Genomic DNA, 25253 nt, shown 5'->3' on the forward strand with positions numbered 1-25253 from the left:
ACGGCTCGAGAAATTAGTTTCAGAAGTTTGCGAACTCCATAAATGCAAAAGGGAATCAGATGTGTGTGACTGCAAACCTCCATTCAAACTGTTTCTCTTCTCAACGGAACTGAAAAACAGTGAAAGGTGAAGACGATGGGCAGGATTGATTCACAGGAAGGACGAAAAAGGAAACCGTAAGAAATCATCCTGAGTTTGCAGCGAACATTTTGTATGTGGAACGCTAACAAAGCAAATTCCCTTTTGCATTTATGGCGTTTGCAATCTTTCCGAAGCACATTTCTTGAGTCGTTTTCCGCTGTTAGGATCCAACAACCACACAATTACAATGTCCGAATCCCAAAACTAAAATATGACAATATCAGAACCAGAAACAAAAGGGATATGGTTCAAAAGACTTGAAAAGATCGACTTTGTCAATAGACGCATCCCACTGGGAAAACAAACATGGCGGTTTGATGCTCAGTTTTCCGGAAAATCCTTCCCAGTATGAATTGCGCAATGACCGGAAGTCTGAAATTCGTGATGCGTGTATTATAATACACTTTTACCATCTTATTACGATGCTGTTAAAGTTTTATATGTGAAAGCGGCAGTGGAAATTTCAAGTCGCTGTGTTTCTAATGCGATACATGATAAAAATCTGATAAATTAAATGGTATGATCACAAAAAAGTAAAGTTAAAAAGTAGTTAAGCAGTGGTTTGAATCTCTATCGTCTTATTTTTGCATGTAAACGTAGTGACCCAAGAGCTCGATAAAGTCTCACAGTGATAATTCTGCTCGATACTAACACAGTTTTTTGACCTAGAAATGTCCGTATATTATTTTAGAGAAATTACAAAAAAAGTACTTACAAATAAAAAGGGTTAAAAGATACAGAGATTTGAACAAGTCACTTTAAATTCATGATTAAATTTGCCATTATAGCGAAAAATAAACCTCTCTTTCCATAGAATCAGGATTATAAAAAGATTATTAGACAGATCTGGTAGAAATGTACAAACTTGGTTAACACATTCAGTTATATATATATTTATATTAAGCTTAATATTAGGGCACAGAAGGGAAATGTTTCTTTTTGATTAAGAAAAAAAAAAAAAACGAGGTAAAAAAGATTATACATAGGTCTAAAAATCTGTTAAAACGTCCCATTGGTTTACATAAATATTATAACCAACACTATAAAGGTTCCTATAGGGAAGCTTGAGGTGAGAAATACAGTCTTTTTTCTGATTTAAATTTAGTGTAAAAAATAATTTCAGTTCATCATTCTGGTTTTAAATGCAGGGAAATCTCCTTCATCTTCAGACCAGCGGTTACCTATAGAAATAATGAGGATAAACTGAGAGGAGGAAGAGGAGGAGGAGGAGGAGAGGTGGACAGAGTAAGCAGACAGGAGCGAAAGAGGAGAGGAGAGAGGAGAGAAAAAAGAGAGAAGAGAGAAGAGAGAGGCGTGGACATGCGTTATTAAAGCAGAAGAAACATGACAAATAAAGCTGCAATAACAGACAGTCAACAGCTACATACAAGTGCATTTATAAAGGCAATCGCACAAAGACAGTGTGGTTCAGTTAAGTGTGTACGTTTTTTTTAGTTAAATTTAATTAAATATACACTTAAAGGTGCATTGTGTAACTTCCTTTTTTTTTTTTTTTGTTTATTATTTCCAACAAGCACCAAGCGAATTTAAAAGGTCCAATTTGTGGAGAGGTGGGCCCACTTACAATAGAATGCAGATTTTTTTTTACGGTATTTTTAAATTTATTATTAATTTATCATTGAATTTATATAGTGCCTTTTAAGACACCCAAAGCGCTTTACAGTTCATTATTCATTCCCTGGAGCAGACTGACTATCAATCTGCGTCATCAGCCCCTCCAAACACCGTCATCACTCACGCACACACCACTTTCATTCTAGGCAATCTGGGTGAAGTGTCTTGCCTAAGGACACAACGGCAATTTCTGTGACTGGCGCCCCCTGTGGCACCTGGAATTCCCAGTGGTCTCCCATCCAAGTACCGTATTTTCCAGGCTATTAGGCGCTCTGGATTATAAGACGCACTGTCATTAAATGGTCTATTTTTCAAACTTTTTTCACAAATAAACCGCACCGGACTTTAAAGGAAACACAACAGTGTGATGGGTGAGTGGTTTTGTTTGTTTGTGGCGTTCACGGTGACTCTGGGCTTTGTTCAGTTGTGGCGTGTAGGGAGGGTGCTGTCTGGGACCAACGGATTGTGGGCGTGTTCGCAGTGACTCAGTTGTTCAGTCGTGTCTAGAAGTGGCACATTGCGCTCGCTTTTTCGTTCCGTTCCTCTGTTCCGTTCCTCGTCGGCGTGGAGTGATGAGTGTGTCTGTGGGTGTGTTTTCGCTGTGCGGTCGCTGTCTGCTCTGTGTGTGTTTGTGTGCACAGCGAGTGGTGCGGCTTTGTAGTTTACTGAAGTTGTGCTGGGACACCCGAGTGGATTCGTGTATAGGGCGCTCTGGATTGTGGCGTGCACAGTCGTTTTTTGATGGCTTAGAGCACAGGTGTCAAACATGCGGCCCGGGGGCCAGATCCGGCCCTCCAAGACCTTTAATCTGGCCCTCGGCTGATTTTCTACTAAAATATTTTAATTATATTTTCTATTAAAATCTTGTTAATTTTCTGCGGTGTTTATCACAGCAGCGTCTCTGTACGTGGCCCCTCCCACCAGAGCAGCACAAATGAAGACTTGTCTCTTTCCAAACGCTCTTAAAGGACGATCGTTTTGACAGTTGACCGTGACACCCTCATCAGTAAAATGTCCAACATGAGAAAAGTGGAGCCGTGTGCAGGATTTTCCAAGAAAAATTGACTTATTCCCGTTTACATACAAGTTCATGTTAAAACTTTGTGTTGAAATAGCATTTTTCTTAAAGTTTCAGGTTGTTCATAATATTAGAATATTTTGCAAAAGAAAGAGTTCATCAATTAAAAAAGTTTTCTGTAATAGATTTGTGTTTCTCTGCACAAATATTTGAATTTATTTTTATTTTTTGGGTTTATATGCCATGAGTTTTTTGATCCGGCCCCTTTGGGATCAAAGTAGGTTGGATACGGCCCCCGGACCAATATGAGTTTGACACCCCTGGCTTAGAGGCTTAAGAGCGCATCTAATAGACTGAAAAATACGGAACTGACCAGACCAGGCCCTGCTGAGCTTCTGAGAGCTAACAAAATCAGGCTTTGACAATTCAGTATGGCCACAAACCATACCGGTGTTTTTATTGTAAAAAAACACCTACAATTAAATAATAAGCAAGTTTAATGCCATTCTGTGGAACATTCCAGACAAAGCAATGACATCCATAAAAACAAGCAGGTGATGGACGCCCAACAGAAAAGCTACACAATGCACCTTTAAATATAGACCTGGTTCGCATTAGTAACACTGTTTAAGCTGAAAAATGTATCAAAAATGTGTTTGATAATAAAACAATTTTCTGAAAAGATGCACTCTGCAACTGTTGTGATGGATGCTGGAATTTGCCTGGAATGTTCCACAGTTCGGCCCGAGGGATGTAACATTATCCAAATCCGTCAGTATAATCTTTCTAATCATTTTCATGTGTGCATCTCATGGATATTTATAGCGATATTTTGTAGAGGCATAACAAACGTGTGAATATGCCTTGACAAGACTTTGGTTCTGTAATAATCCAAACAATTAAGATTAAAAGTGCTTAATTATAGGTTTCTGACGTAAGCGTGAATGGAGCCGATAGTTCTTCTTGTAGTCTGCACTGATATAAAGCAAAGGATCATGGTCTATGTAGAGGGAACTCTGTGTTTTTGGCCATTGTTTTAAATTCTGTCCTGTCAATTAGTAGCTTGATTCATCAGCCGGTTTCACTTCGTGGAAACCGTCTGACCTCGCAGCATTAGGATTTGTTCGCTTGACGGTAGGCGGGTTCTGTTTTTAAATTTAACCAATCGCTGCTATGTGGTTGTGACGTTCGTATGGCGCCAAATCCCGTAGGAAGGAGGACAATAATGTCTTTCCACTTGATAAAATTCACCAAACATTCTCTTTGTTCCGGCTTTAAACCATCGATCTCCTGAATCGTTGCCAACACAGAATGTCTGTCTTCGTCTACATCCATCTCACCGCTTTGTTTACTGTTGGACCCAGACAGACGCTTGAGTTTGACGTCACGGCTTCACAGCTCTTCACTGATTGGCCAGTGCGCGGTTTACAACTTCTGGGGTTCTTTTAAACTGTCTAGTGCACAGGTGTCAAACATCCGGCCCTCCAAGACCTTTAATCTGGCCCTCGGCTGATTTTCTACTTAAATATTTTAATTATATTTTCTATTAAAATATTGGTAATTTTCTGCGGTGTTTATCATAGCACGTGGCCCCTCCCACCAGAGCAGCACAAATGAAGACTTATCTCTTTCCAAACGCTCTTAAAAGGACGATCGTTTTGACTGTTGACCGTGACACCCTCATCAACAAAATGTCCAACATGAGAAAAGTGGAGCCGAGTGCAGGATTTTCCAAGAAAAACTGACTTATTCCTATTTGCAAACATTCCTATTTGTATCTGATTTTTCAATATTTTTGACAACCGTACTACGTTACTAAAAACTTGATCAGAGGCGCCAATATTTAGAGTAAAATCAAACGCAGATGTTCCCATACTAAACTGAACCACACTGTATCTGGTCCTTTTGTGTCTACGTGAAACTCACCGTTGTGTTAACAAGAGTAGGTCCTGACTGTGGCAGTGTCCAGCCTCTGTATAGACTGACTCCCTGTGTTGGGGTCACATGCAAAAACATGCCGTTAGTCACAGCATCACAACATTAGACAGAGCAGCTCAGGCATTTCAGAGGAATTAGAGAAGAAAACATTCAGAAATATTATAGACATATTATTAACAGCATTGAGAAGAGCAAGAAACATACATGCACATTATATAATCATCATCTGGTTCAAAGTGGAACTCAGTAACTTCTTGAAATTGTTTTTGTCACATTTTTATTAAACGTCCTGGACTTGAAGCGCAATTTGTCTACAGATTTGTCTACAGCTCTGGTCTCTCAGAGTTGTGAATCGTGTTTTTAAGACCGTAAAAATCTGGTACAGTGTGTTTAAGATTTCACTGACACAGGTTTTGCGGTGCTCATACTTGTAATTGTAGTTTGAGACAGTAGAGGGAGACATTTTTCCACAACAACCTATTTTTTCATCACGTTCACAAAGACTGAATAAGAGTGCATTCACATTTGCACAAATACGTCACTAAAATAAGGACTAAACTGGGACTAAAGCCAAAATTCAACCTGGACTAGATCAGGACTAAACCAGGACTAAATAAAGACTAACTCTGGACTAGAACAGGACCAAAACAAACTCTACATCAGGACTAAACTGGGACTAAAAGCCAAAATTAAACCTAGACTAGATCAGGACTAAATCGGGACTAAATCAGGACTAGATTAAGACTAGATCAAGACTAGATGAGGACCAAATCAAAGTCTACATCAGGACTGAACTGTGACTAAAGCCAAAACTAAACCTGGACTAGAACAGGACTAAACTAGGACTAGAAAAGGACCAAATCAAAGCCTATATCAAGACTAAATTGTGACTAAAGCCCAAACTAAACCTGGACTAGATCAGGACTAAACCAGGACTAGAAAAGGACCAAATCAAAGTCTACATCAGGACTAAACTGTGACTAAAGCCAAAACTAAACCTGGACTAGATCAGGATTAGACCAGGACTAGATCAGAACTAGATCAGAACCAGATCAAAGTCTACCTCTGGGCAGAACTGGGCTTACTGTCAAAACTAAACATGGACTAGATCAGGTCTCAACTGTGACTAAAGCCAGAACTAAACTTGGACTAGATCAGGACTAAACCAGGACTAGAAAAGGACGAAATCAAAGTCTACATCAGGACTAAATTGTGACAAAAGTCAAAACTAAACCTGAACTAGATCACAACTAAACCTGGACTAGATCAGGACTAAACCAGGACTAGAAAAGGACCAAATCAAAGTCTACATCAGGACTAAACTGTGATTAAAGCCAAAACTAAACTTGGACTAGATCAGGACTAAATCAGGATTAAATCAAGACTAAATTAGGACTAGAACAGGACCAAACCAGGACTAGAAAAGGACCAAATCAAAGTCTACATCAAGACTAAGCTGTGACTAAAGCCAAAACTAAAGCTGGACTAGATCAGGACTAAATCAAGACTAAATTAGGACTAGAACAGGACCAAATCAAAGTCTATAACAGGACTAAACTGTGGTTAAAGCCAAAACTAAACCTGGACTAGATCAGAACTAGATCAGGACTAAATCAGGACTAAATCAGGACTAGAACAGGGCCTAATCAAAGTCTATATCAGGACTAAACTGGGACAAAAGCCAAAACTAAACCTGGACTAGATCAGAACTAGAACAGGACCAAATACAAGTCTATATTAGGACTAAACTGGGACTAAAGCCAAAACTAAACCTGGACTAGATCAGAACTATATTAGGACTAGATCAGGACCAAATGAAAGTCTATATCAGGATTAAATGGGGCTAAAACCAGGACCAAACGTGCCTGAGTTATTGAGTTCCTCTTTCTGTTAGAGCCTGGATCTTACCGTCTACAGGGCTTCTCTTTGGCTGAGGGGCGGGGGACCCAGCACCTGTCACTCTGAAGTTGGCCGGTAAAGTGTCCGACGCCCCCAGTCCCCTCACGTCTTTGGGCCGGAACTTTTTCCTCCACGACGGAGCGCGCCGGAAGTTCTTATCGTCGTCCTAGTAACGGGATTTAATTATTCGACAGCGTTCTTCAATAATTACAGCGTTAGTATTGATTCGTGCGTTACCTCTTCCATCCTCCTTTCCGTGCCAATCGCTAAGAGACTGTTGAATTCACGCTCCAAAGTCGCTCTGGCCTGAAAACAAACAACATTCATCAAGCAGCAGTTGTAGTTAAAGTCGAGGTCAAAGTCAAGTATGAGGGAAATTCAGTAGGATCCATTTTTCAATCTGACCCATTTTTCATTCTTCAGATCTTCAGGACTATTTTTGCTGGAGGATTTGAACTGTGGTGTGTGTTTTGGGTGGATGGGGGAGTGAAGTGTGATGAGTAGTCACCGTGCTGCCAAGTATTAGTAGTTTTAGCAGAATTACCTGTGTGTTCTTTGTGGGTATCTGCAGTAGTATTTATGGGGTAGAAGTAGTAGTAATAGTAGAAGTAGTAGTGGTAGTAGTAGTAGTAGTAGTAGTAGTAGTAGTAGTAGTAGTAGTAGTAGTAGTAGTAGTAGTACCTGTGTGTTCTGTGTGGGGATCTGCAGCAGCAGTAGCAGTAGTAGTAGTAGTAGTAGTAGTAGTAGTAGTAGTAGTAGTAGTAGTAGTAGTAGTAGTAGTAGTAGTAGTAGTAGTAGTAGTACCTGTGTGTTCTGTGTGGGGATCTGCAGCAGTAGTAGTAGTAGTAGTAGTAGTAGTAGTAGTAGTAGTAGTAGTAGTAGTAGTAGTAGTAGTAGTAGTAGTAGTAGTAGTACCTGTGTGTTCTGTGTGGGGATCTGCAGCAGTAGTAGTAGTAGTAGTAGTAGTAGTAGTAGTAGTAGTAGTAGTAGTAGTAGTAGTAGTAGTAGTAGTAGTAGTAGTACCTGTGTGTTCTGTGTGGGGATCTGCAGCAGTAGTAGTAGTAGTAGTAGTAGTAGTAGTAGTAGTAGTAGTAGTAGTAGTAGTAGTAGTACCTGTGTGTTCTGTGTGGGGATCTGCAGCAGTAGCAGTAGTAGTAGTAGTAGTAGTAGTAGTAGTAGTAGTAGTAGTAGTAGTAGTAGTAGTACCTGTGTGTTCTGTGTGGGGATCTGCAGCAGTAGCAGTAGTAGTAGTAGTAGTAGTAGTAGTAGTAGTAGTAGTAGTAGTAGTAGTAGTAGTAGTAGTAGTGTGTTAGTAGTCTGTGTGGGGATCTGCAGCAGTAGTAGTAGTAGTAGTAGTAGTAGTAGTAGTAGTAGTAGTAGTAGTAGTAGTAGTAGTAGTAGTAGTAGTAGTAGTAGTAGTAGTAGTAGTAGTAGTAGTAGTAGTAGTAGTAGTAGTAGTAGTAGCAGTAGTAGTAGCAGTAGTAGTAGTAGTAGTAGTAGTAGTAGTAGTAGCAGTATAGTAGCAGTAGTAGTAGTAGTAGTAGTAGTAGTAGTAGTCAGTAGTAGTAGTAGTAGTAGTAGTACCTGTGTGTTCTGTGTGGGGATCTGCAGCAGTAGTAGTAGTAGTAGTAGTAGTAGTAGTAGTAGTAGTAGTAGTAGTAGTAGTAGTAGTAGTAGCAGTAGTAGTAGTAGTAGTAGTAGTAGTAGTAGTAGTACAGTAGTAGTAGTAGTAGTAGCAGTAGTAGTAGTAGTAGTAGTAGTAGTAGTAGTAGTAGTAGTAGTAGTAGTAGTAGCAGTAGTAGTAGTAGTAGTAGTAGTAGTAGTAGTAGTAGTAGTAGTAGTAGTAGTAGTAGTAGTAGTAGTAGTAGTAGTAGTAGTAGTAGTAGTAGTAGTAGTAGTAGTAGTAGTACAGTAGTAGTAGTAGTAGTAGTAGTAGCAGTAGTAGCAGTAGTAGTAGTAGTAGTAGTAGTAGTAGTAGTAGTAGTAGTAGTAGTAGTAGTAGTAGTAGTAGTAGTAGTAGTAGTAGTAGTAGTAGTAGTAGTACCTGTGTGTTCTGTGTGGGGATCTGCAGCAGTAGTAGTAGTAGTAGTAGTAGTAGTAGTAGTAGTAGCAGTAGTAGCAGTAGTAGTAGTAGTAGCAGTAGTAGTAGTAGTAGTAGTACCTGTGTGTTCTGTGTGGGGATCTGCAGCAGCAGTAGTAGTAGTAGTAGTAGTAGCAGTAGTAGTAGTAGTAGTAGTAGTAGTAGTAGTAGTAGTAGTAGTAGTAGTACCTGTGTGTTCTGTGTGGGGATCTGCAGCAGTAGTGCCAGTGCGTTGTGGTCAAATGTTTCGTCTAGAGCCATGAGTGCTCCGTGGACTCCGCTCTCGCACAAGTTTGAACTGTACTCCTTTAAACCGATGGCCTGCACCCAGCTGACGACGCGCTCGTTACTCCAAACCAGCACGTCTGAGGAAACACACGCACAAACCGGAAATCAGGGAATGTCGCAATAAAACTTAAATATAACCTGCCTGAGAAAATATGTGTTTACCTTTGATATCAAACTGACACTCTTCTCTCCGTCGCTCCAGCTCCTTCCTGTCGTAGTTTAGCCTCCGCAAACACATGACCCCACACTGAAAACTGTTCCTGTGAAGAGAAAATAATGGGCAAATGATAAATATTCCAACTCCCTCCTCTCCGGTCTCTACTCCAAATCCATCTCCAGCCTCCAACTGGTTCAGAACGCAGCAGCTAAACACATTTCCCCTGTTTTATCTTCCCTTCACTGGCTCCTGAGTGTTTTAGAATCGATTTTAAGATTTTACTGATCACTTTTAAAGCTCGTTTAGGTCTTGCGCCAAGTTACATTTCAGAACTTTTAATCCTTGGTCCCTGTGGCTGTTCCAAAGTCCAGGCTCCCATCGAAAGGTGATGGAGCCTTTTCAGTCCGGGCGCCTCGACTTTGGAACGACCTGCCTGAGGAGCTCACACCATTAGGATCATCTTTGAAATCACTTCTTAAAACTCATTTTTATCGGTTAGTCTTCCTTTAACTGGTTTTAGCTTGATTTTATTCCTTATTTATTTTTATTCTATTTCTTTTTGTTAATTTATTATAATTAATCAGATTGTTTGCATCAATGTCTGTTTTTTTTTATGCTTTCTGTATGCTACTTCTATGCATTTTTACTTTGACTCTGTTTATATCCAGGCTCAAAACGGTTGTGTTTAGCTGTGCATATGAGTGAAAAGTTTTCATTCTGCACTCTTCTCTCTAATTTATGTAATTAACGTTTCTGTCTCTTTTTAATTTTATGATATTATTTAGGTGTTGATTTGTTTTCTTTGTGATTTTAATGTATTTCTTATTCTGTAATGCATTTTGAATTACTTTGTGTACAAATTGTGCTACACAAATAAACTTGATTTGCCTTTATGCTTTTTGTTATGTTCATTGTTGCTTGTATAGCACTTAGTAAACCTTGTTTTTTTTTTTTTAAATAAAGATTAATTATTTACTGTACTATTATACAGGGTATCTTGACTTCCCCAAATTTAAGGCTTTTTAAAAACCTTTTTAAGACCACTTAAATGAAAATTAAGACCAACATCACACCCATTATGCGAACGAAAAACACCAGATCCAATTCTAGAAATGACCAACTACTATATCTAGAATCTAAGAGTCCCTGTGGATTAAACCTACACTTCCCCATGATCCATCCAACGTCTTCCTCCACTCTACTGATTTTTTTACTCATTACCGCTTGCGTCAGAATCAAAGTATTGTTTGTGCATACTCCAAATTAGACATTCATTCATGTTATGTGATTTCATTGCACTGCAGCCCGGTTGAATAAACAAAAAACAGGCTAATGAAATTTAAGACCTTTGTGAAAAAAATAAGACTTGGACAACATCATTTAAGACTTTTTAAGGACTTAATTTAGGAACATGAAATTTAAGACATTTAAGACTTTTAAGACCCCGCGGCTGCCCTGTTACAATAATGCATTGGCCTTACATAGTGATTTTCCTGATTATTGCTTCACACTTTTGTGGACTGTTCATTCACTCCACACTCAACTGTACGTAATAGACCAGACAGACAGTGCGGCTGCTGATCTGCGAATTAGTCTCTGCAACCACCACAAAGACTCACTAACGCACCACATTCATAAATAAACCTGGGTGAAGAGTCTTGTTTAATGCCTCGCTCAGATTGCCACTGTGACTTGTGTTGGAGCTGAATTCTTGCGGATTACCACTCACATGAAGATCAGAACTCCGCTGTGTTGTTGTGGTCACAGACTTGAAAACTGCACTCGCAAAGCCACATGTTGATGTGATAACTACCATTTCCACACAAAAAAAGACCCACGGAGGGCTGCAGGGAAACTAGATTCCCAAGAGAAAGAATCAAGAGCTCCATAGATGCAAGAGTAAGAAGACAAAGGCAGTATACACAAGTTGAAACTGGGATCAAGCCACAGACCTTTGGGCTGCTGAGAAAATACTTTTATTAATGAGCTTCTGCTATCAGAAACTCCGATCTGCTGCTATAAACAAGGGAGGCATTTTCTTCATTTTTATTTTTTTCATCGTTTTTCTTTTTTTCTTTTACGTACAAGAGAAACAGTTTAAATTATTTACATCTTTGGAAATTTATGACCAGTTTTTGTTTTGTTTTCTACGTGATTTTTAAAAGGAGCTTTGCGGCCCTTATCCGTCGAAAACTGAAAAAAAAACTAATCGTTATCCATTTTTTCATTTTGGATTTGGAGACAAATAATGAACAAAACAGTTGCTTTTTTGTTTTCTTATTTTTGGTTTTATATTGAAAAACGAATAAACGAACACAGATTTATCATTCTAAAATAGTAAATAAATTAACTGTCATCTATTCATCTATCGATTTTAGTACGTCTGTCTTGGAAAAATCATGTGTTTTTATATATATTTAATATTTATTGTGATTTTAGACAAGCATGACGGATGAATTTAACTAATTGTGTATGGAACAAACCATTCTGCACTGGAGCACTGTAACACTTTATTTTGTAATTTTGTTTTAGACGTGTTTATTGGATATAATGTGGATGAATTAATAAAACGTGAAATGTGGGACCTGCCTCTCAAATCTGCAAAACAAATTTACCTATGGGTATGAATAAAGCAACCTAACCCAATTTGATTTATTGGCAATGAAGTTACCGTCACCAGAAAAACAATGGGTTTAAACTGGAAGGAAATAGTAGTAAAAGTTGCAATTTGTATAATATTAAGTAAATAAATAAACACATTCACACGTCGTTAGTGGTCCAGTAGTAAAAGTAAAGCTCCGGTGCGGTACCTGTGGAAGCTGTCGACCATCTTGAGCTGTCCCCTCAGGTCCTTTTTGGTTAAATGGTCGAGCATCCGGGCGTCCACCAGAGACTCCATGAAGTACGAGCGATACTGAGGCAGACCCAGACTGGGCAGCCACTCGTTACCGATCCACTCGTGGTTCATGTCTCCGTACGCCAAAGTCTGAGACCAGGAAAGAGGACTCAAAATCATGTTTAAAAGCAAGATTAAAAACAAACGGTGGAGAGGTTGGATGTCTACGGACTGGTGAAGCTATGGTTATGATTTAAGGGGTAGTTGGTTTATCATTTAGTCAGTAGTAATTTGGTTAGATAATGCGTTTAAATTAGGGCTGCATAAGAATGAATGAACCAATACATTGACTGGTATTATTAGATGTGTTTTTTTTGCATTGTAAACTCAAATCAAATCTTGTATAATCATCATTTGTATATAAAAATAATTGTTGGGTGAATCTCAGGACTGAATCTTTAATAGGGGAAAATAGTATGGAGATATGAACAAGATCAATAATAACAGGTCTATACCATGAAGTTGACTGATAAATTTTGATTGAATATAAAAATACTAAAGACTGGGCCAAACTACTAGAAAACTTGAACCAAGACTTAGTTCTTCAAAACAAGAACTAAACAATGTTTTCTATTACTACCACTACTACTGCTGCTACTACTGCTACAACTACTACAACTACTATTACTACTATTATTATTACTACTACTACTACTACTACTACTACTGCTGCCACTACTCCTACAACTACTACTGCTAATACTACTACTACTGCTGCTGCTACTACAAGTACTACTACTACAACTGCTACTGCTACTGCTACTACAACAACAACTGCTACTACAACTACTATCACTGCTGCTGCTATTACTACAAGTACTACTACTACTACTACTTCTACTTCTACTGCTGCTGCTGCTACTAATACTACTGCGACTACAACAACTACTGCTACCACAACAACTACTACCACTGTTACTACTACTGCTGCTACTACTACTGCAAGTACTACTACTGCTACTACTATTAATACAAGTACTGCTGCTACTGCTGCTGCTACTACTACTACAACTACCACTACAAGTACTACTACTGCTGCTACTACTACTACAACTGCTACTACTACTACTGCTATTACTACTACTACTACTGCTATAACTACTACTACTACTACTACTGCTATAACTACTACTACTACTACTACTGCTATAACTACTACTACTACTGCTATAACTACTACTACTACTGCTATACTACTACTACTACTACTACTACTACTACTACTACTACTACTACTACTACTACTACTACTACTACTACTACTACTACTACTACTACTACTACTACTGATAATACTACTACTAATACTACAACTGCTGCTGCTGCTGCTGTTGCTACTGCTACGACTAAAGGCTCAGTCAATAGTGCTTTTGCCAGTGTACAATTACAAAAAATAAACTACAGTATAAATAAATTATCTGCATTTATATCAGACCTGTAACTTTGCCTGCTGGTGCTTCCTGCTTGTCTCCATGGAGATAAATATGCTTAATGCCATAATGTGAAACATTATAGGCCAAGAAATAACATCTCCATGAAGACAAGCAGATCAAGAAATGAAATACACTGAGGTGCTTATGAGGTCGTATTTTCTTATATTTATTTTCTGGCTAATTGTGCAGCCCTGTTTTAAACGCAGAGTCGATCAGATTCAGGGAGGAGATGATTGTTGGGATTTTGAGGAACAGTTTTCAAACCTGAGCCCAGCTACCATCGTCATCCTCCTGGGTTAGCGTGGTTACAAAAGTGAGAAGAAAACACAGAGGGTTAGTGAGGCAGAGGGTTAGAGCAGCCAAAATCTCAAAATATGATACAGACACATGCAAAGAAAAATATGAAGAAACTAAGAAGACTAGGAACCATATCATTGTTGCACTTGTTGAGATTTTATATTTTATTACAAATTTTTCTATTTTATTTGGACTTGTTGACACATTTATATTATTATGTCTTATTTCTAACCTCTCTCTTGCTATTTTTTTGCTATTAATTTAGAATTTCTTATTATCATTTATATTTTTATTACTTTGTTATTATATTATATTGTGATGTGTGAGCTACTGTGTCCAGAATAATTTCCCTTGTGGAGCAAAAGTTTGTCTAAGTCTAAACACTAAATAGTAAAATAAACATCTTTTCTGGTGGAGTGTCAACAATTAAAGTCACACATTTTCTATTTTTTATTCAGTCATTAAGTGCAATTGTACCAACGGAATTAAACAACAATAACAACATCTACAAAAAATGCCCAAAAATGAATAGGAAAAAGAAAAACTTATTTAATCACACACGTAAATATATTTGACAAGCACGTCATTCATTTTATACCAGGAAAAATTGTAAGACTATACTAGAATCATTTTTAAAAAGTAGTTTTTTTCAGTACTTATACTTGTTCAGATTGGTATTTAGTTTTAGTATCAATTAATATCTGGACAGATTTTTGTGACAACTTTAAAGGTGCATTGTGTAGCTTTTCTGGTGGAGCGTCTGTCAGATGCTTTTTTCCATGGAAATGTCATTGTTTTGTCTGGAATGTTTCACAGTATTAAACACATTAAACCACTCTACCTTACATTTATTTAATTAAAGGTGGTTTTATTTCACAAAAATACCAAGAAAAACAGGCATTCTGACTGTGGACGGTGTCGCCTCTCCACAGATTGGACCTGTAACTTGGTTTGGTTTGGTCTCCATGAAGGTAGAAATATTTAATACCATACTGTGAAACATTCCAGACAAAAAAATAACATCTCCATGGAGAAAAGCATCTAACGGATGCTCCACCCACAAGCAAAGTTACACAATGCACCTTTAAAGTTGCCACAAATATCTGTCCAGATATTAATTGATACTAAAACTAAATACCAATCTGAACAAGTATAAGCACTGAAAAAATTAACAACCTTTTTTCAAATTATTTTAGTATAGTCTTAGAATTTTTCCTGGTATGAAATTAATTGTGTTCTTGTCAAATATATTTACGTGTGTAATTAAATTTAAGTTTTTCTTCTTCCCACTCATTTTTGGGCATTTTTTGTAGTTTTATGTTAAGTGTTGTTATTGTTGTTTTTAATTTCGTTGGTACAATTGCACTGAAAATGTTTACTTACCCAAAATAAAAGAATAAAAAATAGAAAATGTATGGCTTTAATTGCTACATCCATATTTGTAACTACAGACAGAAGACTACTGATAATAATACTGGACACATTTGTGGCTTATAGTCATAAAACTCCATAAATTTTGTCATATATAGGATTTTTTTTTTTTTTTACTAAACTAGAAGGTAACACCATAGACACTATTCATGGGTTTCAGCTTCTTGTAATACGTGACATTTTGAAAACTTCTTCCCTATTCAAAAGCTATAAGTTTGTTTTAAATTATTAATCGTTATAGAAACTGTCCTTATTTTTCATCACTCTGAAACCCTCGGATAAACAACAGAAAAGCAGAAAGGAGCAGTGACACAAAGACTTTATCATGTGAAAATCATATTATAATCATTCCTATTGAAATTTACAGTAAAAGTAAATATTTCGGTGTAATGTTTTTCACAAATCTATAAATATATTAGTATTTTGTGGCTTGTTATTTGATATAATTTCATTTCAGACACAAAGTTTGTCTTTGCTCTCATCTGCTTCTCTAAAATAAGGGAAGTATTTAAGTTTAAAGGGTCCATATTACACTATTTTACGCTATTTTCTGATCTATGTTATAATGTTTTCTCATCGCAAACAAACCTGTAGTTGTGTTTTGTTTCATTCACGCATTTTTAACACACAAATCCAGCATACTTAGGCTGAAAACGCAACTTAAGATGTCATGTGATAATAAATAAAGTGCTCCCGTGTGTGTTTTTAAACTCCATAAATCTTTAATAGAATCAGTCGGATAATTTCAGCCCTGGAATTGCCAATTTCTACATGACAAAAGGTAAAAGGAGGTGTTAATTTGATAACTACCGCTTCGCATTTTGAGCTTTGGAAATGCAGACAGACTAATAATAAATAAAAACATGTGTGAATGAAACAAAAACACAACTTCTGGTCTGTTTTCGATGAGGTAACAACATTATAACATGACTTAAAGCTCACTAGAGTAATATAGGACCCTCAAGTGGTGGTAAATTTTCAAACTAACATCAAGATTTTACAAGTTTTGATTTAAATTCTATGTGATTGATTGACAATGATGAAAAAAATCTACAAAAAAACGATTAAGAAATGAATCAAATCACTATTCTACTACAAACCACTATCGCAGACTAACCGTGGGAGGAGTCGCTGCCAGAGTTTCCATTTCTTCGTGAGTGACCCAAATGTTGCCCGTGCTCTGATCACGTGACCCACCAAAAACATGCGAGAGCCAATCAGAGTGCAGGAAAGGGGTGCGGACAGGAAGTGGGTGGAAAAACAACAAGGAAGAGGAACGAAAAGAGCAAAGAAGAGTCGGTTTAGTGTTATTTTTGTTAGTAAAAAAATTAAAAGCAAAACAGGAAAAAAATCATGAAAGTCAATTTAAAAGGTATTACGCGTCAGATATCGTTAGGATAAGAGGTTTTAGAACAATATTTGTCATTTATTAGTGTTAGCAACTTAGCATGCAGGTAAAACAATATACGAATCGGGCAGAATATTACAGCTATTATTGGATTTATGTTTGAATTTTGTGTGTTATAACCACCTGCCTATTTCAATACAAAATTAACACTTTAGGAGTTAAACATGGTCCAGGTCTATTCAAAGATTTTTAAATATATATATTTTTTTATATTTTTGGTCTAACCCAGGACTAAACCAGCTCTAAACCAGAACTAACCTTGGAATAAACCAGGTCTAAACTAGGACAATCCTAGGACTAAACCAGGACCACTGCAGACTAAGAACAATCCACAAGAGCTGGACTAAACCAGAACTAAAACATGTAAAACCAAGGTCTAACCCAGGACTAATCTTTGACAAACCAGCACTAAACCAGCACTAAACTAGGACTAACCTAGAACTAAACCAGGTGTAAACGAGGACTATCCTGGGACTAAACCAGGATTTAAGTAACTCTGGCAGATACTGACCACTGCAGACTCAGAACACCCCACAAGAACTGGACTAAACCAGAACTAAAACATGTCTAACAGAGGTCTAGCCCAGGACTAATCTTGGACTAAAGCAGGACTAAACCAGGTCTAAACCAGAACTAAACTAGGACTAACCTAAAAATAAACCATGTCTAAACCAGGACAATCCTAGGACTAAACCAGGACCACTGCAGACTCAGAACAATCCACAAGAGCTGGACTAAACCAGAACTAAAACATGTCTAACCAAGGTCTAACCCAGGACTAATCTTGGACTAAACTAGCACTAAACCAGAACTAAACTAGGACTAACCTAGAAATAAACCAGGTATAAACCAGGACTAACCAAGGACTAAACCAGGATTTATAAGTAACTCTGGTAAATATTGACCACTGCAGATTTAGAACACCTCACAAGAGCTAGACTAAACTAGAACTAAATCATGTCAAACTAAGGTATAACCCAGGACTAATCTTGGACTAAACCAGGACTAAGACAGGTCTAAACCAGGTCTAAACCAGAACTAAACCAGGACTAACCTTGGACTAAACCAAGTCTAAACCAGGACTAACCTAGGACTAAAGTAACTCGGGTAAATACTGGCCACTGCAGATTCAGAATACCCCACAAAAGTTGGACTAAACCAGAACTAAAACATGTCTAACCGAGGTCCAACCCAGGACTAATCTTACACTAATCTAGCTCTTACCCAGGACTAATTTAGGACTAATCTAGGACTAAAGCAGGATGAAACCAGGACTAAACCAGGACTAAAGCAGGCCTAAACTAAATCTAACCCAGGTGTGAAGTAGGACTAGGCAGGACTAAACCAGACTTTTAGTGAATTACTTGCCCATTGCAATTTATCAAACCCTCTCAAATATTCCCATTTTTCTTATTTTTAAACACAACAACTTGATAATTTGATGGAAAAAGATAAAATGTTCATGTACAGCTAATAATATGTAGATTTACAGAGCTTGAATTCATGATATTTTAAACATAATTTGAGAAAGCTGCAGACGACACACATTTTTAAGCATACTTTACGATTGATTCTTGTAACTGATTGAAAAGGGATGAAGACATTTGGGAGAATAAAACTTACCTCGTTGTGATCTGACTGCAATTTGTCAAAAAACCCAAAACATTTGAAATATAAGACTCCATTCTACAGATCAGTAATGTTTAAAACAGATGAGGGCAGCTAAAAAGTCTAAATCTAAGCCTCTTTCATGTAATCAAGAGGAAAAAAACCTGCCCCCATCTGAGAGTACGACGTTATCACATTTTAAAATCTTAAAAAAACACCCAACAGCATGCGTTCATTACCGTTCTGGAGGTGGGCGGGGCCGAGGGGCTGGTCAGGGACATGATTTCCTGAATGGCGAGTCGTAGTTTGAGGCGATGCAGTGGGTTGCTGATTCCGATCTCTCTTTGTATTTCTGTGTCCGATAGCGCGGACATTATAGCGCCGCTCTTCACGTTGGCTCTGCAGGCGGCAACGTACCAGGCGGGCATCCCCACCCACAGCTAAAGAAAACAACACATTATACTGTTTATCTGAACTTGTCATTTTATGGAAATGTCATGTTTGTTTGTACATGTTTTGTGCTTGAAATAGAGATTAACTTTGTAATGGCGGTTGAAAAGAGGGGGTATTACACTACTATGGGGGATAACCGTATTTTTCGCACTATAGAGCGCACTTAAAAGCCTTTAATTTCATCAAAAAAGGACTGCGCGCCTTATAATCCAGAGCACCTTATATATGAATTTATTGGGGTGTCTTAGTACGACTTTAGTAAACTACAAAGCCGCACCACTTGCAGCATTACGGCTCCCGTAGTCAGGAGCATCAGGAGTAATACATACTGCGATTCCTTTTAATATCAAAATGCACCTGTCAAGAGACACGCTGACAACACTCAAAAATGGTCACATTTTTCTACAGCGCTTTTCCACCTTCAAGGCACTCAAAGCGCTTTACAACAAGGAACCACTCACACATTCACACACCAGTGCACACAGACACTGTGGGCAAGGTGGGTTAAGTGTCTTGCCCAAGGACACAACGACAGCATTCATCTGTGGGAGCTGGAATCACACCAGCCAACCTGTGGGTCAGTGAATCTGACCGCTCAACCTGTGATGTTTATGTCGAGAGCTGGATTTGAATTAGATCAGTGGGAGAATGCTCTACCAGCTGAGCTACGGCCGCCCCTACTTTAAACTCAAGACTATTATAAAGTGAAAGTGCGAGCTGCGTGGGAGCAGTGGATGAGAGAAGATGAACACACATTCACCAAGACAGGAAGACAGCGCCGAGCGACTTACGCCACGATCTGCCAACGGATCGTGGACGCCTGGGCTAAGGATCAGTATCAACTGTGGTCTGAGCTTTCACCAAGACCAGAATCATCACTGAACTGTCAGGGAACAGTAACCACACTGACTCAGATAATGACGAGAGGGATGTGGACGTGCTGGATGCCGTAATCGCCCAACTGTTTGAACAATCATGACTTATTGTGAATACTCTAACAATTTAGCGTCTCAGACAGTATTTTTTTTACGCGTTACAATTGAACAAAGTTGAGAGTTATTGTGATCGCGTTAAATAAAGTTTGTGAAAAAAGTATTTTATTTACTAACTATTTAACTATAACTATTTTCTAATGTTGTTTCCTCATCACAAACAGACCTGGAGTTGTGTTTTGTTTCATTCACACATGTCTAACACACAAAACCTGCATGTTTAGTCTGAGTTCTTGTCTCAACATGAAAACACTCCTTGTGATGTCATGTGGTAATACAGGAAGTGCTCTGTTGTGTTTTTAAACTCCACACACCTTCACTAGCATCATTTGGATAATTTCAGCTCTGGAATTGCCAATCTCTACTGAGCAAAAGGTAAAAAGTAGCTGTTAACTTGAAAACTACCCCCACATGACGTCACAAGGTGGAACAGAGCATTGTGAGTTTTGTAGATGTGGACAGACTCAAACATGTGAGAAACAAAACAAAAGGCATCTAAAACCTCTTCATGTTTTTAATGAGGGAACAACATTATAACATGGTAGAAAAATAAAAAACAAATCTCCCAAAAAACAAGCAGACATCGCCCATCCACAATTTAAGAAAACAAGGACAAAAGTTTGTTGGTTAATGTAAAAAAAAAAAAAAAAAAAAAAAAAAAAAAAGCAAACCAATACTAAAAACTAGTACAGAAACTAGATTTCATCATTCATTTGACGGAAAAAAATAAAAATAAAAACACATCACATAAAGATAAATTTGACTTCTTCTGGTCTTAATCTCTAATCATCTCTTAATCTCTCTCTAATATCAAATTAAATATCAAATAAAAGACCACACTGTGATATGAAAGTAACTACCAGTAACTAATATTATGTGTTAGAAATTACATTAATTATATTGTATAAAAAATGAAAGAAATGCATATAGTTTAGAATTTCAGTATTGTGGCAAATTTAATGAGAGTCGTATTGTTTTTATAGAGATTTAAACGTCTTATAACAAAAGACATCAATTCTATTCATTTTCTTGAGGGACAAATACAAATCATCGGTAACACTTTATAATAACTACACCTTATTTAGCCTTAATAAAGCATGAACAAAGGCTTAATAATGAACAAAGACTTAATTAATAATGATTCACGCTTAGTAACTACATAATTACTACCTTAATTAGCACTTGCACTTAATTTGCCTGTGCTGTAAATAGTTACTCATAATTATTTCATACTTAATTACTCATGGACTAACCATTTGAACATTTATTAATGATTAGTAAACTATGAGAGAATGATTTATTAATAATGCAATGCAATGATAATTCAGGCAGCTGTTATCTGTTAGTTAAGACTTTTGGAGAGCTTTTCTAACGTGAAGGCTAATTATCCTTTATTATACATTTACTAAGCATTGATCCTTATTAATTAAGTCTTTGTTCATTATTAATTAAGTCTTTATTCATGCTTTATTAAGGCTAAATAAGGTGTACTTATTATAAAGTGTTACCAAATCATCTTATAATACTTATATTACTGTGCAACATCATCACTGACCTTTCTATTCATTATGCCGATGGAAATTACTTTTATGAACACACCAAATTTAAAAACCCGCTTTAAATGTGATGAGATAAACTAGAGAGCATCGTACCTCGAGCCAAACCACAACAGTCGGTCCGTCCCACTGAGCGAACGGCAGTCCCTGTCGGCGAGCCTCCTCCAGAAGTTCATGTCTAAAAACAACGTTGAAACTTACACAATTAGAACATGAGTAAAAAAAAATTAACTTATTACATATTTAAAACCAAGTGTTAAGAGTCAACCCCCAAAACACACTTCACACATGCAGTTTTTCCAAGAGAAAAAAAAATATGAATGAAAGAGGTCCCAGAAGAGAGCTTTAAAATACAGTTAATGTACAACAATAGCTGATAATTTAAAGTTAATTGGTTTCTTATTTTTACAATATTTAATTAATCTGCAAAACGAACTTGTAGATGAGGTCATAGGTAAAAAAAAAAAAATCTATTTCCCCAAACTTTTGAAGTACAAATTTGTGTTTTTTTAGTTTTTTGTTTTTTTAATAAGAACACATAGCAAGTTGAAATATTCACATACAATTTGGAAATCATTTTAAAGATGCGCTATGTAACATCGCTTGCCACTTGCTTGTCACCACGGTAAAGTTATTGATTTAATCCTGAACTATTGCCACACAGGCCAAGTTAAAGGTCAGATCTGAGTAAAAATGCGTGATTTTCAATATATCTTCCAGCAATAAAACACACACACAATTAAATAAATGAAAGATAGTTTGACTTAGGGCTGAACGATTTTAAGAAAAAATGTTAATAGTGATTTTTCTGGCAGGTATTGAGATTTCGATTTCATCCACGATTCTTTTCAAATCAAGTTTCAGTGCACATGGACATTTGCAAACATCACAGAAACTTACATCACACTTACATTACATCCTGCACCAATGATTCGATGCTTGACCCTAAAACTCAATTTACGTTGACAATAAGAGCTGTGATTGGTCGTCTCTACCACCGCTCTACATACATTTCCTGTACTCCGCTTTTCTGTCTTTAAATATGCATTGACCAATAATGTGTTTAATGCAGCCTTGCGCACATTTGTTTACATTTTACAGAAACAAAACTTAAAACCTCATGGCTCATTTGCACAAACTCTAAGTTCTGAAAAAAAACAACAACAAAAAACGCTCTTTCCTTGTGCCCTGATGCGGTTCAGCTTCTGTCAAAATAAAGAACACGACTCAGTGGAATATGAGTGTTCTTTCTGTGACAGAGGATGTGCTGATGATGGTGAGTCTGTTCTGTGCTTCTATGGTTCATGTTAAACTTTACACGAACGCCAGGTTTAAATCCTCACCTCCTAGTGTTGTGGTGGTGAATTATTTTGCAGCGCATAGACCTCGAAACAGATCCATAAATCAAAAACAACGGCGACAAGGCGACAGCGACAGTGTGTGTTGAGTCGACACTAGTAGAACTAAACTTTGTCATTAAATTTTTTAGGGTTTTAGGAGCCATGCAAAAAACACACTCCCAAAATCATGTTGTCTGAGATCGCGATTTTTGGTCCAAAATGACAGATCGTTCAGCCCTACTAGTCGTTACATAGATTAATTACTCAATGGATTCTTTAGATTTTGGAGATTTATATGGGACAACAACAGAAACAGCCTCGTATGGAGTGAGTTAGCTGAAGATTTGGAAATAAAATCTGATCCTTCTGCATTTTTAATACAAAAATACATAGCTTCCTAGTTCTTTTCTGTCAAATATAATACAAATAGTTGTTTCTGCATGAACTCCCCCTACAGGTGTAGTCTTGTAGACGCAGTTTGGGTCAGACACACAGAGATACGTAATAGTTTTGAGAGCTTTTGCCACGCTCCTTTTTTCAATCAACCAAGAATTTTGACTACGATTACAGCCCTAAAAGACAGATTTTAATGCTATACTGTGGAGCATTCCAGGTATAACAATTAAATCTCCTTGGAGACAAGCATGTAGCGAACCCTCCATGAGAAAAGTTACATAGTGCACCTTTAATTAGGCATAAATTCAAAAATGCATTAGAAACATTCTGGAGCAAGCAATTTTAGAAGCCGTAGGATCAGACTAAAAAAAAAAAAAAAAAACCTACCATGGGATACGTCTAGGCTACACAATCCTTTATTTTCTTGATTTAAATCCATGCACACACACATTCAAAGTTAGTCAAACGTTTGTGAGAAAAGCGGTTGCAGTTGCATCATGGGAAAGCGCCGTTTTTGCAGGGACAGGCTCGGGTCCTGGGTTAAAATGGTGAGTGAGGAAAGACAGAAGCGAAGGAGGCCAAAACCAAAAAACCGAATCAACGTGAACCAACTTACCCGGTCTTTGGGCTACACATGAGATGATCGAGATGACGAAATGGAAAAGAGGGAGTCGGCAAAACAGCAAATTATTACAGCGGATCATGGTGAACAGAGCAACAGGTTCAATGAGGCACAATGGTGGAGATGGAGTTGACAGAAATGTAAATTAAATCAAATTATCAGTGTGAACAGGTGAGCAAAAGCCACTGTGGAATTACTGTGGTGTACTGAGTAGTAAAATGGTTAATTGCTGGGCCTGTCAAGATAATTGCTATATTTGGCTAATTGTTCTAAAAGTTAAAGTGGTTAAATAATTGTCTTAAATTGCATATGACAGGTTAGACAGGTTACAAAAACACGCTCCCAAGCAGACCAAGTTCTGTCATTGTGTCCTTAGGCAAGACCAACATTGCCTAGTAAACATGTGGTGTCTGTGTGAGCGTCGGTGGTGGTTGGAGGGGCTGATTGTGCCAGTTGACGTCAGTCTGCCCCAGGGCAGCTGTGGCTACAATACGCTTACCAGCACAGAGTGTGGAGTGAATGAATAATGAGTAGAGTATAGGGCTTTGGGAGCATTACAAGTGTAAGGCATTAAATGTCACCTAGTAACCATAATGCCAAAAAGGCCTCATCTATAGGCGAGTTTCAGCTGACGTCATTGTTATTAAAAGCCCACGTTGCATGCTGGGAAATATTTTGGTCGGAGGCAAGAAACAGAATAGCGGTCAAACACAGTGCGTAAACTCGCGTATTTATCCCCGATAATGGTAAATTCCTGCTGCATTATCGGATGCACAAATAGAAACACGGAAGAAGGAAAATGTCTTTTTCAAATTCTGAGTGAAAAGAACCACCAATGGCAAATTAAATGGCTTTCAAACATTCGCAGAGCAAACGTAGAAGATCCTAACAAACCGTGGACTCCAACAAGTTCAACGACACATCGAGACTCTTGGAGGTTTTCATCTTTTCTGCTGTGAATGGCCCAGGAGTTTCCACCAAGTCATTGTGGATATCGCCCAAAGTGAATATTTGTCCAGGTAGTTGGTGATTCTGACCAGAAATTTGGTTTGGTCCACCTTTTGTCGGGGTTGAAAAGGGTGATTTGGCGTCCGTCGATGCTTATGACCAATTTCTGGTCAAATGGTCTTGGGTCCTCTGCCGTTAGAGTGGATAAATAACCGGGATCAATACCCTTTACGTGCTTTCTCGCTCCGTCCGTCATGTTGAATTAGTGTTTACTGCCGCTGACCAAAATAATTCCCAGCATGCAACGCGCGCTTTTGTCAACAATGAAACTCACCTATTGCACACAATAAACTAACAACTAGGGATGGGCATTCGATGAAATTTTCTTAATCGATCGTCGGAAGAATTAACGATCGATTATCGATTAATCATTAACGTTTTTATATTAAAATGATCATCATTATTATAACTATCTGCACTACTAATCTGCATAAGTAAATTCAACTTTATGACATATAAACCGTAACCACTCTAGAGCCACATCAGCCCGTTTGACATTATAATGTGTTTAATTCAGTTTTGAGCAACTCTCACAGAAACGAAACTTAAAACCACATCGCTAATTTGCATAAACTAAGAGAAGATAAAACTACAGCTCTTGTGTCACTGATGCGGTCAACTTCTGTCGGATTAAAAGACATGATTCAGTGGAATACA

General features: G+C 37.7%; 1 protein-coding gene across 9 annotated transcripts in view; it reads right to left on the reverse strand.

Moving 5' to 3' along the window:
* Positions 1-469: 469 nt before the first annotated feature.
* Positions 470-25253, reverse strand: part of ppfia1 (PTPRF interacting protein alpha 1) — an 88576-nt gene continuing 63792 nt past the window's right edge. For 2 of the 9 annotated variants that reach the window (XM_055154770.1, XM_055154776.1), the window contains 10 exons: positions 21327-21408; positions 18469-18669; positions 18245-18259; positions 16331-16393; positions 11967-12142; positions 9162-9259; positions 8901-9076; positions 6869-6937; positions 6641-6797; positions 470-1322 (listed from right to left, as the gene is read on the reverse strand). In XM_055154770.1, coding sequence (XP_055010745.1) covers positions 1261-1322; positions 6641-6797; positions 6869-6937; positions 8901-9076; positions 9162-9259; positions 11967-12142; positions 16331-16393; positions 18245-18259; positions 18469-18669; positions 21327-21408 — 1099 coding nt within the window. In that variant the 3' untranslated portion in view covers positions 470-1260. Of the gene's footprint in view, positions 1345-4720; positions 4784-6640; positions 6798-6868; positions 6938-8900; positions 9077-9161; positions 9260-11966; positions 12143-13749; positions 13777-16330; positions 16394-18244; positions 18260-18468; positions 18670-21326; positions 21409-23582; positions 23595-25253 lie in introns of all 9 variants that reach the window. The other 7 variants (XM_055154779.1, XM_055154774.1, XM_055154773.1 and 4 more) reach the window with 7 other exon arrangements.

Source organism: Boleophthalmus pectinirostris, unplaced genomic scaffold, assembly GCF_026225935.1.
Source record: "Boleophthalmus pectinirostris isolate CB_2022bp ecotype Guang Dong unplaced genomic scaffold, ASM2622593v1 HiC_scaffold_19, whole genome shotgun sequence".
NCBI classification, from domain to species: domain Eukaryota; kingdom Metazoa; phylum Chordata; class Actinopteri; order Gobiiformes; family Gobiidae; genus Boleophthalmus; species Boleophthalmus pectinirostris.